Source organism: Enhydra lutris, unplaced genomic scaffold (genome assembly GCF_002288905.1).
Source record: "Enhydra lutris kenyoni isolate GAN:26980312 unplaced genomic scaffold, ASM228890v2 scaffoldscaffold13, whole genome shotgun sequence".
NCBI classification, from domain to species: domain Eukaryota; kingdom Metazoa; phylum Chordata; class Mammalia; order Carnivora; family Mustelidae; genus Enhydra; species Enhydra lutris.
This window is the reverse complement of record NW_019154097.1, coordinates 33,062,439-33,079,447: the sequence shown is the minus strand read 5'-3', so window position 1 is coordinate 33,079,447 and position 17,009 is coordinate 33,062,439. Positions and strand designations below refer to the sequence as shown.

The 17,009-nt window shown below is 49.8% G+C and overlaps 1 protein-coding gene across 1 annotated transcript in view; it reads right to left on the bottom strand.

Annotated features, from left to right (window-relative positions):
* The window catches only part of LOC111145616 (outer dense fiber of sperm tails 2), a 35,637-nt gene that overhangs the window by 11,986 nt on the left and 6,642 nt on the right, over positions 1–17,009 (bottom strand). Inside the window, 9 exon segments of the mRNA XM_022500635.1 lie at positions 405–514; positions 948–1,133; positions 1,765–1,881; positions 2,003–2,074; positions 3,771–3,842; positions 10,491–10,622; positions 11,222–11,351; positions 12,106–12,266; positions 13,129–13,299. Coding sequence (XP_022356343.1) covers positions 405–514; positions 948–1,133; positions 1,765–1,881; positions 2,003–2,074; positions 3,771–3,842; positions 10,491–10,622; positions 11,222–11,351; positions 12,106–12,266; positions 13,129–13,299 — 1,151 coding nt within the window.

The following is a 17,009-nucleotide window of genomic DNA, read 5'->3' as shown; positions in this document are numbered from 1 at the left end:
CAGAAATACTTTTCAAATAAATGAGTACATGATTGTAGGGGACACTGAGAATGTCTGAATGGTCCCTGGTCCCCAGTGGTGAGAAAGGTGTGAGTTCAGTCCCCTACAACTGGAGGCCAACTTTGCCCCCTACTCTGACCTACTGACTACTGTCACTGGGCAGACAACAGAGAGAAGACAGGGGCATTTCCAGTGGCTCCCAGACCTCTGTGAGCAGAGAGGCCAAGCCCCCTCCACAGCGCCGGCCAGGGCTGCCAGTCCCTGAACCCAGTGCAGCCCCTGGTGGGCAAGGCCACCCGGCAGCCCTGAGGGTGCTGGGCCCCCGCCTCAGCTGCCAGGCCCCTTCCCCCCGCCCCCGTGCACCCGATTCCATCAGCCCGTGTGCCCTCGCCTAACACACGTACTCATTCAGGACGATAATTTCCAGCTCGAGGTCTCCCTTGTCTTTCACAACCTGATTGTAGCGGCTCCTCCATGACTCCAGAGTGGATAAAGCTTCAGCGACATAAAGATCCTGGGAACAGGGGACAACAGGACCTGTCAGCCCGGCGACAGAGCTGAGGCCAAGGGACCTGGGTGCCTGGCTCACCCGGACGACTCCTCACCCCTGCAGTCCCTTTCCAGAGAGCATCAGAGGTGACCGAACTCAGCGGAAGCTTCTAGATTTCCAGCAATCAGATGCACTCTGTTTGCAAAGCCTTCCTTAACTGTCATTCCCGTGCATGACACTGACAAGGCTCAACTGTCCCCGCCAGCGTCTCCCGCCAGCGTCTCCCGCCAGCGTCTCCCGCCGGCCGCCCACCCAGCGCCATCCTTTTCCCCATTTACTCACCCACTGCCTCCCCACACCCCAGCACAGTCCCCTTCCTGCCATCACCCTCTGATCACAGCCGAGCCGGCACCCCCGGCCTCCAGCCCCGGCCGCCCTCAGGGAAGGCCTCCCTCACCTTGTCGGCAAGTTGCACGTGCAGCTGCTCCGCATACTCCTCGCTCTTCTCAGCTCGCTCCTTCTGGGCTCGGATGGCCTTCTTTAAGGTTTCTTTGTCTCGGTCTCCCTTTTGCTTTAATTCCTTCAGCTGCTCCATGATGGCCTCCACTTCTGCCTTGTGCTGGTTCCCACTGCGCTCCAGGTTCTGGGAGCGCAGGGCCAGAAGCGGGTGGGGGGGTGGAGAGAGACAAGAGTGAAGGGGAGAGGGGGGAAGGGGGACCAGGGAAAAGAAGCGGTGAGGAAGAGGGAGAGAGAAAATATGGGTCACCAACTGTGTGGGGGCTTCGTGCTCTCAAAAGGCAGGCCTGGGACGGGGGTCATCCCCAGCGCCCCGTGGCATCTCTCCAGATCGCTGAACCCATCAGGGCTGAATGTTAGGACAGAACTCCATTCTGGAATTCTTCCTTCAACTCCCAGCTCTGTGGTCAGAAGTCCCTCTCAGCAGAGCCGTGACTTCAGAGGGTCCCTGGCTCACGAAGGTGAGTAGCATTTAAGACCGTTCCCTCCCTAGGGGGAGTTATGAGACCAGAGGGCCTAAGGGATTAAGTGGTCGGCTCTGGGTCAAGGCATCCAACCCGGTCACTGCAGGGAAGGGCACCCAGGGGCCTCCAGGGCCCACTGCCCTTGCCACTGTCCCAGCGTCTCTCCACAGACCGAGTGCACTGGCAGCCAATGCCCCATGAAGTGTCAGGGCAAAGCCTTCCTGAGTGTGGCCCACCGCCCTGGGACTGCCACGCCCCAGGCCCTCCTTCCCCCGCTGCGGGGCGGGCAGGTACCTTGATCTGCATGCACAGGCGACTGTTCTCTGCCTCCTTGCACCGGAGCTGGGCCTGCAGATGCCCACGCATGGACTCCATGGATTTCGAAAGCTCCGACGCGGTCTTTGCTTGAGCCTTTGGAGAGATGGAGAAAGCGACAGAGCCAGCATTTGAACCCACGTCTCTGGCTCCAGTGCACACTCTGCACACCAAGCTCTACTGGCCAGTAAGGAGCAGCAACCGTAAGGGGTGGTACCTTCTCGCATTGTATTTCCTGGAGTAGCTCTTCTACCTCCTTGTCTTTGTCTTGCAGGAGTAACAGCAGGCGCTAGAGAGAACACACAGGGCTCTGAGCTCCCGCAGGAGGGCAAGCAGGCCGGGCCCAGTGGGGGGACAGCCACTCCTGTGAGTGCCCGGCCCCTAGGGCCCAAGGTCCTAAATACACCAGCTCATGTCACAGAGATCTTGGCAGGAAGCACCCACTATCTGTATTAAATATTTAAGACAACAGACATGTTACTGATCTTGCAATTTAAAGTAATGTGAGGGGTGTGTGGGTGGCTCAGTCGGTTAAGCGTCCAACTCTTAATTTCAGCTCAGGTCTTTAATTTCAGGGTCATGAGTTCAAGCCCCATGTTGGGCTCCACGCCGTGGAGCCTACTTAAATAATAATATTAATAATAACTAAAAAATAAATAGGGGCACCTAGGCGACTCAGTCAGTTAAGCAGTCTGACTCTTGCTTTCAGCTCAAGTCATGACCTCAGGGTTGTGAAACTGAGCCCCACAGCAGGCTCTGCGCTCAGTGGCGAGCCTGCTTCAAGATTCTCTCCCTCCGCACCCTCCCCCAGCTCACGCATGCGCTCTCGCTATCTCAGATAAATAAATGTCAAAAATAAATAAATAGGGGCGCCTGGGTGGCTCAACGGGTTAAAGCCTCTGCCTTCGGCTCAGGTCATGATCCCAGGGTTCTGGGATCAAGCCCCACATCGAGCTCTCTGCTTGGCGGGGAGCCTGCTTCCCCCTCTCTCTCTGCCTGCCTCTCTGCCTACTTGTGATCTCTGTCTGTCAAATAAATAAATAAAATCTTTAAAAATAAATAAATAAATAAATAAATAAATAGAATAACGTTAGCTGGTGGAAACAATGAAAAATAAAACAAAAATGCTACAGAATCCTCATAATACACCAGCCAAAGAGAACCACTGTTAAAATATATTAAAAAGTCTCATGCATATTTTGTTCCATAACCTACAATCCTATACTTACCATAATGGGATTAAATCTTCTACTTCTTTTGAAACAGCAGCTTAAAGTTTCAATTTGCTAGCTTATCATAATTTGATTCCCAGCCGCTCACGCTGGGGATACAGATTTGGGCATTATCTCCCTCACTGCCAAACCTCCCACTGGGAGGGAACCTAAGGGCCGAGGGCCACACGTGGGAAACATGGCCTCCATCCTCCTTTTCTCTTGGAGACTCGCTTGGCCATGAATACCTCAATTGCTCCAAAAGGTTTTGGGAGTTAATCCAATGAACTTTTTTTGTACAGATCAGCCTGTTTCCCAATTTATCTGGTCTCCCATCACTCCCTACGTTTGTTTCTGGCACCCATTAACATGGTTAGGAACTTAGGGTTCCATGGACCAGAGTTTGGAGTGTGCTGCCTTGGGAGAGATTCCTAGAATCGGAATTGTTGAGTCAAAGAGTCTGAACCTTTTGATGGCTTTTAATCCATAACACAAAGAAAGCAGTTCAAGGAACAGATGCTGATGGTTGATCAATGCAGCAGCAGCGGCAGCGTCCCTCATGTTGTGCTCAGCATGCTGGTTCAAGCTCCCAAGGGATCAGCTAGACAAACCCAGTGGAGCAGGCGGGATAGGGGACACCAGCCCATCTTACAGATCATGAAATTAAGACCCAAAGAAATGTCAGAGCGAGGCTCCAGCACAGCTGCTCCTGGCCAGCCCCTCTGCGTACTGTCGCCTATAAGCCACTAGAGCCTGCAGGGGGCGCTGTGTTACCGCTTTCTCTGAGTCCGCCTCCGCCAGCCGTTTGAGTAATGCTCCTTGTTGCTCCATCAGCTTTTCCGAATCCTTCAAGGGAAGACACAGGGAAAGCCAAGAGGTTAAGCAATGAAGCCAGATATCTGGATTCTTTACCTTTTCTAAAATATAGGGGTCATAAATAAATTGCAATCTCGTAATATTCAGTGAACCAGTAAGGCTAAAGTCCCCTTGTCCACCTCCAAACCCCACTCCACTGTTACTCATTTGATGAATGTCCTGCCCATCCTTTCTCCGTGCATTTACATATAGCTACACCTAGAGAAATGGTATCTTTTGGGGGTGGGAGGAAAGGATCTATGGGTGATTTTACCAAAATGATAACATATTGTATTTTTTAACATATTTTTGAGCCACTACTTGATTTTTTAAAAAATTTTATAAAGATTTTATTTATTTATTTGTGTGAGAGAGAGCATAAGCGGGGTAAAGGACAGAGGGAGAAGCTGACTGTCCATTGAGCGGGGAGCCTGACATGGGGGTGGTTCCTGGGATTGGGACCTGGGCTAAAGATAGATGTTCAACCAACTGAGCCACCCAGGTGCTCTGACTACTTGATTTTTTTAAAAACAGCTTTATTGAGAGGCAACTGGCTAGTTCAGTGGGTAGAGTGAATGACTCTTAAGATTAAAAATTTTTTTAATCTTTTTTTTTAAGAGTTCATTTATTTGTCAGAGAGAGAGGGAGGGAGAGAGAACACAAGCAGGAAGAGAGCAGGCAGAGGGAGAAGCAGGCTCCCTGCTGAGCATGGAGCCCAATGTGGGACTCAGTCCCAGGGTCCTGGGATCATGACCTGAGCCAAAGGCAGATGCTTAACTGACTGAGCCACCCAGGCATCCCAAAATTTAAAAAAATCTTAAAAAACAAAATAAAGGGGCGCCTGGGTGGCTCAGTGGGTTAAAGCCTCTGCCTTCGGCTCAGGTCATGATCTCAGGGTGCTGGGATTGAGCCCCCCATCAGGCTCTCTGCTCAGCAGGGAGCCTGCTTCCCCCCCTCTGCCTGCCTCTCTGCCTACTTGTGATCTCTGTCTCTTAAATAAATAAATAAAATCTTTTTTAAAAAAGTCAAACAAGAATCCCCACACATACAGATACATAAGTATCTGCCTTTAGCTCAGGTCATGAATCTAGGGTCCTAGGGTCCTGGGATCGAGTCCCACACATCAGGCTCCTTGCTCGGCAGGGAGCCTGCTTCTCCCTCTGCCTGCTGCTCCCCCTGCTTGTTCTCTCTCTCTCTCTAACAAATAAATAAAACCTTAAAAAAAAACCAAAAACCCAAACAACTTCATTGAGATGAAAATTCAGATACATACAAGTCACCCATTTAAAATGCTAACTTGGCGCACCCGGGTGGCTTGCTTGGTTAGGTGCCTGCCTCTGGCTCGGATGATGATCCCAGGATTCTGGGATCAAGCCTCGTGTCGGGCTCCCTGCTTGGTGGGAGCCTGCTTCTCCATCTCCCACTGCCCCTGTTCATGCATGCACTCTCTATCAAATAAATAAAATCCTTGAAAAATAAATTAAAAAATAAAAAAATGGGCGCCTGGGTGGCTCAGTGGGTTAAGCCTCTGCCTTTGGCTCAGGTCATGATCTCAGGGTCCTGGGATCGAGCCCCGCATCAGGCTCTCTGCTCAGCAGGGAGCCTGCTTCCCCTTCTCTCTCTCTGCCTGCCTCTCTGCCTACTTGTGATCTCTGTCAAATAAATAAATAAAATCTTTAAAAAAATAAAAATAGGGACGCCTGCCTGGCTCAGTTGGTTGAGCGGCTGCCTTCGGCTCAGGTCATAATCCCAGCGTCCTGGGATCGAGTCCCGCATCGGGCTCCTTGCTCCGCAGGGAGCCTGCTTCTCCCTCTGCCACTCTGCCTGTGCTCTCTCTCTCTCTCTGACAAATAAATAAATAAAAAACCTTTTAAAAATAAATAAATAAATAAATAAATAAATAAATAAATATTAAAAAATAGAATGCATGACTCAGTGTTTTTTTGCATATTGCATTATTAATTTAATTGTGGTTAAAGATTCATAACATAAACCTTGCTGGGGGTGCCTGGGTGGCTCAGTTAGCTAAGCGTCTGCCTTCATGAAGCTAAGGTCATGATCCCAGGGTCATGGGCTTGAGCCTTCCATCAGGCGCTCTGCTCAGCAGGGAGTCTGCCTCTCGCTCTCTCCTTCCCCGCCCCCACACTTGTGCTTGCAAGTTCTTTCTCTCTCCCAAATAAATAAAATCTTAAAACAAAACGAAACGTAAACCTTGCCATTTTAACCATTTTTAAGTCTAAGATTCAGTGGCACAGGGTACATTCACAATGTTGGGCAACCACCGACTACTCACTAGTTCCAGAACATTTTCATCATCCCAAAGGAAAGCCTATACCTGTTAAAGCAATCTCTTTGTCCCCCTCCCCCAGCCGCCACTAACCTGCCTTCTCTCTAGCATGCCCCTGCATTTTTAAAAAAATATTTTATTTATTTATTTGACACAGAGAGATCACAAGTAGGCAGAGAGGCAGGCAGAGAGAGAGAAAGAGGAGGAAGCAGGCTCCCCACCGAGCAGAAAGCCGGATGCAGGACTCCATTCCAGGACTCCGAGATCATGACCTGAGCAGAAGGCAGAGGCTTAACCCACTGAGCCACCCAGGCACCCCATGCATTTTTTTTTTTAAGATTTTATTTATTTACTTGAGTGAGAGAGAGAGCATGAGAGGGGAGAGGCTCAGAGGGAGAAGCGGACTCCCTGCTGAGCATCGTGCAGGGAGCATGATGCAGGACTTGATCCTGAGACTCCAGAATCCTGACCTGAGCGGAAGGCAGCAGCTTAACAAACTAAACTGAGCCACCCAGGCGTCCTGCCACTGCATTTTTAACCTCTCCCATGCATAGCCTCCGGGTGATGTTCACCAGCGGGTTGCACAACTGCAAACAGTGTAGTAATGGACTGGGCTGGGCTGGGCACGTACATGTTTCTGGGGTTCCACAAAGAGGAGGAATGCCCGGGCCAGGCTTGTGAGCTGAAATGACCTACAAAATGCCTGCACGGATTTGCATGGCCACAGGCAGGACAGGGGGCCCTGGGTGGCAGGCCAGTCTTTGCCAGCAAGACTCCTGCTGTTCTAGCTTGCATTTTTCTTTTCTTTTTCTAAAAGATTTTATTTATTTATTTGACACAGAGAGAGAGATCACAAGTAGGCAGAAAGGCAGGCAGAGGGAGAGGAGGAAACAGGCTCCCTGCTTAACAGAGAGCCTGATGTGGGACTCGATGCCAGGACCCTGAGATCATGACCTAAGCCAAAGGCAGAGGCTTAACCCACTGAGCCACCCAGGGCCCCTAGCTTGCATTTTTCTAATTACTCATATGTTTATCAGCCATTGAGTTCTCTCTTCCCCCAAATGCTGCTCCCCCTTGCCCATCTTCCCAACAGGCTGTGCCTGTGAACCTTCTGTATTCTTCCCTAGAGAGGGGCTTGCTCTCCCTTTTCCTCTCAGGCTCAATGTTCCCTGCACAAGCCAGAACAGGACTGGGAGCGGAGAGAAGCCAGCATTGTGGTTTCTCCAGCAACAGGGAGGCAAACACAGGACGAAAGCTTAGGCCGGAAGCTGCTCTCACTGTCCTTTATGCCGTGTCTTCTGAGCATCCAGGGGGACACCACACAAACTAACAGTCTCACCAAGTCCCCCATTCTAAGGAGCCATGTACTACCACCACGCCCATTTTACAGAAGAGGAGATCGAGGCTGGAAGAAGTGAGGGGAGCTGTGCGAGATCACACAGCTGGAAGTGGCAGAACTGGGCCTAAGCCAATGGACTCCACTAAGCGTCCTTAGTAAGCACCAAAATGTGGGGGGAGGTCCTGTCCCAAGTGGCACATGGGGAGGACGAGATAGGAGCCTGGACTGAACATGGAGCACCTGCTATGGGTGGGAGTCCAAATTGGCTGACCCTTCATCTCTAAAGGGAGATTCTGGAATTCCAGGACGAGAGAAGCAAAGGGGTCAAAAGAGAAAAAACTGCGTAGGAAGAGGTTTTCTGGGGGCCACAGTCCCAGGACCAGAGCAGCAGCACTGACCACCTACCATTTACCAAGCACGTGCTGGGCGCCGAGCAGTATAGTATGCTCCTCCCTCAACCTTGTCCTCACGTGACGCCATGCGGAAGATGACAGCCTTCCCGTTTTACAGGTGGGAAAGCTGAGGCCCAGGGAGGTTAAAACTTGCCCATCCAAGAACACTGAGCCAGACATTAAACAGGTAGTAATGATTTTAAGAGCATAATTTAGCTGTAACTAATAAAATGGACAGGAATATATTCTAGAAACTCTTGGATATACCAGGATAGTGTACGCGAATGCCCAGAATAACATCGGTTGTAATAGCAAACTGAAAATAATGTCTCCATCAACAAAAGAAAGGATAAATTGTGGTAGTCATAAAATGGAACATAGCAGTGAAAATTAACTACCTTAGGCCTCAGGGATAAAAGTGGATGGATCTCAAAAATATTGAGGGGGGCGCCTGGGTATACCTGTCAGTTAAGTGTCCGACTCCTGGTTTTGGCTCAGATGATGATCTCAGCATCCTGAGATCAAGCTCTGCCCAGCACTCTGCGCAGTGGGGAGTCTGCTTGAGATTCTCTCTCTCTGTCTGCCCCTCCCCCTGCTCTCTCTCTCAAATAAATAAATAAGTCTTTAAAAAATATATATGGAGTGAAAAAAAGAAAACCCAGAAGACGGCCCATGGAACAATAGTATTTATGTAAAGTTTGAAAACACGTTAAACAATATTGTATGTCACTTAGGGACGTACACATAAATGATAAAGATGGTCAGACTGAAGATAAAGGATCCCTCTGATAAGCTTATCACCAAAGGAGACACAGGAGGGATTTAAATAACTACATGGATAAGATTTTGTTTGGAAAGCTGGCCGGTGAGCAGACCACTTTGTATTACCTTTTTTTTTTTTAAGAATTTATTTATTGGGGCGCCTGGGTGGCTCAGTCCTTAAGCAGCTGGCTTTGGCTCAGGTCATGATCCGAGTCCTGGGATCAAGCCCCGCATCCAGCTCCCTGCTCAGTGGGAAGCCTGCTTCTCCCTCTCCCACTCCCCCTGTGTATTCCCTCTCTCACTGGGTCTCTCTCTGTCAAATAAATAAAATCTTTAAAAAAAAAAAAAAAAAAAAAAGAGGGGCACCTGGGTGGCTCAGTGGGTTAAAGCCTCTGCCTTCAGCTCAGGTCATGATCTCAGGGTCCTGGGATCGAACCCCTCGTTGGGCTCTCTGCTCAGCAGGGAGCCTGCTTCTCCCTCTCCCTACTTCCGATCTCTGTCAGTCAAATAAATAAATTAATTTAAAAAAATGAAAATTTAAAAAATTTAAAAAAAAAGGAAAAAAATTATTTGACAGAGAGAGAGAGGAGAGAGAGCATAAGCAGGGAGAGAGGCAGGATGAGGGAGAAGCAAGCTCCCTATTGAGCTTGGAGCCCGATGTGGGCATCGATCCCAGCAGGCTGGGATCATGACCGGAGCTGTAGGCAGATGCTTAACCGACTGAGCCACCCTAGTGCCCCGTATTACTTATTTCAACACTAATTTCGGGGGGTTGCCTGACTAGCTCCATCAGTGGAGTGAGCGACTCTTGATCATAGGGAGTTTGACCTCCAGGTTGGGTGTGATGCCCACTTAAAAAAAATTAAATAGGGGTGCCTGGGTGGCTCAGTCAGCTGAGTGTCTGCCTTCAACTCAGGTCATGACCTCAGGGTCACGGGATTGGGCCCGCATCAGGCTCCCTGCTCAACAGGGAATCTGTTTCTCTCTCTCATTCTCCGCCACCACCCCACCACCCACCCTCCCCCAGCCACGCTCTCTTAAATAAAAAAAAAAACTTAAAAAAAAATAATAAAAATATTAAACTGATAAGAACAGATACATAAACTGATACTATACTTGAGCTCAGCCAAAAAGCCGAGAAGCGATTAAATAAAAATATTAAATACTAGGGGCGCCTGGGTGGCCCAGTGTGTTAAAGCCTCTGCCTTAGGTTCAGGTCATGATCCCAGGGTCCTGGGATGGAGCCCCACGTCGGGCTCTCTGCTCAGCAGGGAGCCTGCTTCCCCTCTCTCTCTCTCTCTCTGCCTACCTCTCTGCCTACTTGTGATCTCTCTCTGTGTCAAATAAATAAAAAAATTTTAAAAATATATATTAAATACTAATTTTTTTAATCCAAACAAGAAGTTGGCAATGCTAAAAAACAAACAAACAAAAACCACAAGAACACCACACTACTGTCTCTCTTTGGTTTGAACCCAACAGGGAGACTGCTGTTTATACCATGGGTCTTTCCAGAATCATTCGCTAATACAGAGTATCATCAGGAACCCACATCTTTTAAGAAAACAAAGTGCTACCGTCTGTCACCCCTGCGCCATCCTCTGTTGAAGCAAGGACCGAGCCCCTCCCTGCCACCAGCCCTTCTGGCGCCCGCCCCCAGCTCCAGTTTCGACAGCTAAGGCAGTGCCCTCTGCCAGGTGCCCCCCACTTCAAGGGAAGACCCGTCACGTCTTCCCACAGCCCTCTCAGGGGAGGCACGGAGAGTACCTTCTTGAAGTCACAGGGGAGGAACTGAGGCTCAGAGCAGACGGGCCTGCCGTGCCTCTGGGGCACGGGGGCGGTCAAGGCCAGGAGCTCACCTCTTTGCAGTGCTGTTCCCTCAGCAGGTCTCGGAGGGTGCGGTTGGTCTCTTCAAATGTGCTCAGCTTCTGCAGGAGAAGTTCCTTCTGCCTCGTAAGGGTGTTGATGTCCGTGCAGGTCATTTGTTTCTCCTGGAAGACAGCAGGAAGACCTTACAAGGTACAGAGGGAGAAGGGAGGAGGGCGTGGAGGAAGGCCCCTCTTAAGAGGTGTGGGTGCCTCGAAGTCCAGGGAGAAAGCCCCAAGTTGTGTCCAGGGCCGCAGGTGGGGTGGTCGTGGTTCACGGGCAGGCTTCCCAGAGGAGATAGACCCGGAAGGATGGGGGCGGGAGCTGAGTCGGCTGAGAGCAACAAGTGGGGAGAAGGGCTGGGGGCTGAGGGTGGGCACGTGCAGTCAGGGCAGGCTTCCTGGAGGAAGTGGAGGAGGAAGACACCTGGTGGCCGATACTTGCAGTAATCAAACTGTGGCTGACACTTGCAGGAATCAGACTTATGCCTTGACTCACTGTGATCCCAGGAGACCCATGACGAGGTCTCCTCAAAGACCCTGGCCACCAGAGGTCATCCTCAAGGATCAGGCCCCGGAAGTGAGAGTGGGGGTGGGGGCTGAGGAGTCAAGTGTGTCCTCCCCTGGCCTGCAGATGTCATAGAGTCAGCCTGATGACTACGTAAAGACCCTCCCCAGCTTGCAACTTGCCCGCCTCTGGGCTCAGTCCCCTGCCCGCCACCCACCGTCTTCAGCTTCCCGATAGTGTCCTTCAAGGCCATGACTTGCTTGGCAGCAGCAGCCCCGTCCATTTCAGCTTCTACCAGCTTGGACATGAGGCACTCCTTCTCCTGCTGGAGGTGTTTCTTCTGAAGCCTGGGGCCAGAAAGAATCAGTGCTCTGTGAGCCCTCCTAGGCCCCTGCCCGCCCAGAGCTCTGAGGCTCGCCTCACAATGCCCTGCGAGGCTCATCTCCCGGTCAGGGAACAGTGGCGGGGTGGGGGTGGGGGGCTCCTGGAAGGCCACCTGGGCACCAGAGCAGGGCCTTCACCTCAGCTGACATGATGCCATCCGTGGCCCTGCTCGCCTCTCAGCCACTAGCATCACCCCTGTCCCCAGCCACCGCCACAGCCTCGTAACCCCCACCTTCAGATCTGCTTCAGAGCCGTCCCATCCGCTCCTCAGCCCGGAGCCACAGCTGTCCCCCCGACACTCCTGGCTTTGGAAACCCTTCCGTGGCTCCTCGATGCAAACTCCCTAGAGCCACTGCTGAGAACGGCCCCTGCCAACCTCCATGGCACCCCTTGCCCTCTGCCTGCCCCTCTCCTCACCGTGGCCTGCTTTCCGTTTCCCAGTCGCCAATTCCCTCCTTGGGGCTTTTCACTCGAGACCCCACATGCTTTCTTCCCCAACACCTACTGCCTATCTCCTGACCCTCCTGCAGGGCTCTCTTTAAATGTCGCTGGTTCCAGAAAGTCTGCCCTGCCCGCACGGCACCCTATGGGGTCCTTGTCCTCACAGCTTGAACCACTGAATCACTAGCTTGTGAAGCCTGGGCGACACTGTGACCCGGGGCCAGCGCCTGGGGTGGCCGGGTGGGCGGAACGTACTCCGGGGCAGGGCCGCCTTACATGGTGAAGTCCTTCTCCTCCTTGATGCGCTCGATGTTGTGCCTCAGCACCGTGTTCTCGTGCTCGGTCTCGGCCAGCTCATGGGCCACCTCCTCCAGCTCCTCCTTTCGCTCCTCCAGGAACCTCTTGGCCATCTGGCGCTCACCCTTCTGCATCTTGACCTGTGCGGGAGCACGCAGGCAGGGGCCTCTGAGGGGAGGCTCCTCTGCCGCCACATTGATAGGCCCGTGGCTTTGGACCAGTTAAGGGCACCTCCGATTGACAGACACACGGGCACTTAGGTCCTGTGGGGTGCAATCTCAGTTGATCTCGGTGAACACTGTTCATCTCTCTGTCACTGAGAAAAACCAAGTACAGAGAGCCCGAGTGGCGGATGTGCTGGCTGGGGACCGAGCCAGGATACAAACCGTGGTTCAGCTGGCACACCACAGGGAAGATGTCACAAAAAGGCCCGCGCTCTGTGGGCTTTGGAGAAAGGGCTGTTGCCAAGCAGCCGGCCCCGGGTTCTCCAGGTGGGCCCGTGAACCCGGAATGCAGGGCGGGGGACTGGAGACACAGGCCACACCAGCTGTCAAGACGTGGGTCCCTTGCCTTGATCCCGCCCAAAGACACAGCCCACCAACTGAGGCCAAACTTCCTTGGCCTCCTTGGGGCTCTGATGTCTTTCTAAACTGTTGTGTAGAATGAGAAACGCAGGTCCCAGTGTCCCAGTCATGTCGCCTCCAAAATGGGGACGATGCCACCACGGGCTTCATCTATAGCTATGACAAGTCAAACCAGAGGCATCTATACAGAGGCACTGGGTAGGGTCAGAGCCAGGCTCTGGGCTAAGTGCTCAATGGAGAGGGGGGCCCAGGTTGCCCAGGCTACCTCCTCAGAGGTATGTGAAGCCCTGGGCAGCCCGCCGAGAAGGGCGGGAGGCCTGCAGGTGGACAGCCTGAAGGAAGCCGTCCACCAGGAACCAACCTGGGTGGTCTGTCACATCCTCAGGGCGCGAGCTATTCCGGCCCCCACCCCCCTCACCTCAGACTTGAGACAACCAACCGCGTTCATTAGACTGTCAATCTTCTTATCATAACGGTTCATTTTACAGTGACCCGAGTCGTCATCTTCCGTAGAGAGGTCACTCAACCGCATCACCGAGACCAGCTTTTCTGAAGATGGTGGCGTGATCTCCAGACAATGAGGTGGATTCTGATACAGAGGAGGGAGAGACAGGTGAACTCATAAGGCAAGGCCGCGAGCACGGGTTCCAGTGTACCTGCTTGTCCACTGGAGGCGGGAAGAGCTAAACCGCTGAGGGCCCGGCCACAGGGACCCTGAGACAGACAGTGCACCGGGCCCTCTCGATGGAACGTTACCTACCCATGTTCACACGAGGTTTCTGAAGATTCTCCACCAAGAAATAAACCCGTGTTACAATGTCAAGTTTAAGACAAAGGGTAGAACAGTATGGGCAAAAATATTAATAACACCCCAAGCTGGCCAAAGTTTGGGGCAATAGATGTTTTCATATACCTAGGGGAAAAGGGAAATTAGTCACAAGTCTTTTTTTTTTTTAGAACTTTGACATCCTTTTTTTTTTTTTTTTTAAGATTTTATTTATTTATTTGACAGACAGAGATCACAAGAAGTCAGAGAAGCAGGCAGAGAGAGAGGAGGAAGCAGGCTCCCCACAGAGCAGAGAGCCCGATGTGGGGCTCGATCCCAAGACCCTGGGATCATGACCTGAGCCAAAGGCAGAGGCTTTAACCCACTGAGCCACCCAGGCGCCCCAGTCACGAGTCTTTTAAGTGAATGTGAATGCGTGACAGTGGAGAGTTGCGAGTAACCCAAATCTGCTATGAAAGGTATTTTAGGGACAAGTGGGCAAATTTGATATATGACAGTCTGTGATAAATTTGATAAATGATAATAAGAAATAAAGTTTTTAGGACTAATCAGTATTACTTTGGTTGCAGAGAAAAATAGTATTAGAAATGCATACTGAGGGCGCCTGGGTGGCTCAGTTGGTTAAGCGACTGCCTTTAGCTCAGGTCATGATCCTGGAGTCCCGGGATCGAGTCCCGCATCAGGCTCCCAGCTCCACGGGGAGTCTGCTTCTCCCTCTGACCTTCTCCTCGCTCATGCTCTCTCTCACTGTCTCTCTCTTCTCTCAAATAAATAAATAAAATGTTAAAAAAAAAAAAAAAAGAAATGCATACTGAATAGAGGTCAAAAGGTATGACATCTGAAAAACATTTAAAGGCATCAGCATAAAAACGTATTTTTTAAATCAAATGCATGTGCCCCTCTGAAAAGTTTACGTAAAGCTACATAATCCTTTGCTTGTAAGACTCCAGAGAGAAAGATATTATAATCTGGGAGCCAGGGTTTCCATGGGTTTTTGGTATTTTGAACTTGACCCTCTCAGTCTATAAGTTTATTCTGTTGCATTAAGTAACTGTTATTTCTCATTTTTTTGTACAGTTCTGTGCTCCTCTTAAGCTGATGGGGCCACCCTCCTGGGCCAGTTTCCAGGGGAAGAGGAATAAAAGGAATATTCAGTCAGAGAGTAACTCTCGTGCCGAACAAGTAGGACTTACAGGGTATAAAGTTAAAACTGCATGTGCCCTTTGTCCCAGCAATTCTGCTTCGAGGGACTTAGCAAAAATATTTATGGATGTGAATCAATATTTAAAATCAAGGCAAGAAAAAAATACAGTAAAATAAAATCAAGGCAAGGATAGAGACGAATGTAGGACCAGATAGTATTAAATACATCACAGTACAAATATACACACAATGGAGTACTACCTTAAAAAATAATGCGCAGGGCACCTGGGTGGCTCTGTCGTTAAGCATCTGCCTTCGGCTCAGGTCATGATCCCAGGGTCTTGGGACCGAGGCCCACATCAGGCTCCCTGCTCAGCAGGAAGCCTGCTTCTCCCTCTCCCACTTCCCCTGCTTGTGTTCCCTCTCTGTGTCTCTCTGTCAAATAAAATCTTAAAAAAAAAAAAGTTAAAAAAAAATAACGTGCAATGTAAATATATCAAAAATACGTTTAAAAAGAATATAATGAAAAATAAAATAAAAAAAGAATACAATGATAAGTATGGTCCTATCGTTACGAAAATCAAAACAAGCGGTCTCTTCATAAGAAGAGATCAGGTAGACTTCCACCGAGAAGTTCCAGAGGTCTTTTCAGAGTGGTGTGATGACAGGTGTTTTTTACTTTCTTCCTTGTGTTGGTTTGGATTTTCTAGTTTTTCAACAGTTACCACGCATTGCTTTTTTAAGACAAAAAGTTTGCCATATTTAAAAGTGAACAAGAGGGGCGCCTGGGTGGCTCAGTGGGTTAAGCCTCTGCCTTCGGCTCAGGTCATGATCTCAGGGTCCTGGGATCGAGCCCCACATTGGGCTCTCTGCTCAGCGGGGAGCCTGCTTCTCTCTCTCTCTCTCTCTCTCTCTCTCTCTCTGCCTGCCTCTCCGTCTACTTGTGATCTCTCTCTGTCAAATAAATAAAATCTTAAAAAATAAAATAAAATAAAATAAAAGTGAACAAGAGAACATTATATAGTATGATTGCAATGGTATTTTAAAATACAAAACTATGCATAGGAAAAAGTGTGACAGTAAATATACCAAAATGTTAGCAGTTTCAGGAGGGTGGTTCCCCTGGGGGTGGTAATGACAGCTTTAGGACCAGAGGGGAGCTTCTGGGGATGCTGATGGTGATGTGGTTTCTTAAGTGGGGAAGCAGTTATACAGTATATTCAGTTCATAAAAATTTATCAATCAAGCAATACACTTCTGACGTGTGTACTTTTTCCTACACGTTTCACACAAAGCTTTTAAAACTTAATAGCCACATCAGAGTAGGAAGATTACAGGTGATGGTCTGTTTATCTGTATTTTCAACTTCCCGTAACAAAAAATAAATGACTTTCACTAACAGGGTAGAGGAAAAAACCCAGACATCCTTTCTCCCAAAGGCGATCAATCTATACCAGAAGGGGTTCTAAAAAATTAAACAAGAGGGGTGCCTGGGTGGCTCAGGGGGCTAAGCCTCTGCCTTCAGCTCAGGTCATGATCTCAGGGTCCTGGGATTGAGCCCCACATCAGGCTCTCTGCTCAGTAGGGAGCCTGCTTCCCCCTCTCTCTCTGCCTGCCTCTCTGCCTACTTGTGATCTCTGTTAAATAAATAAATAAAATCTTAAAAAAAAATCAATTAAGAATCCCCACATGTACATAGCAGCTTTCAAGGTCCATGGCCAGCTCACCCCATATTTCTTCCTCATAGGGTCTCTTTCTCCCTTGTCCACAATGGAAAGGGTCAGGCTAGGTCTTCCTAGAAACAAAGAGCACCACTGGGAAGGGGAAAGGCACTGGCTCAAGAGGGCAGCATGAAATACAGCTACTATCTGAGAGACAAGTCACCTCTCCAGGCTCCTCCATTCCTAGGATTCTGCGGCCAGAGGACTGAAAGCAGACACTGAGCATTCCAGGAGGGACCATAGCTCCTAGCAGCCCTGGTCAACAGGGATGTCAATTTCCGTAGTGGCAGATCTTCCATGTATACTTTAAAACTACCAAGTCTTTTCAGTTTTTTAAGTAGTATTTAAAAAAAAAAAAAAATGTATTTTTTTTATGTAATCTCCACCCCTAACGTGGGGCTTGAACTCAAGACCCCAAGATCGAGAGTCACACGCTCCACTGACTGAGCCAGCCAGGTGCTCCTAAAAGAGCATTTTTAATTATAAAATAGAGTATGCTTATTATAATGACATTCAAACAGACCATAAAAAAATAAAGCCCTCCCACCCTAGAGGTAATCACTGCTTACAACTTGCTGTATATCTTTCCAGAAAATGTTATACATATACAAACACATGCATATACACACGGATACAGATGTTCTTTCT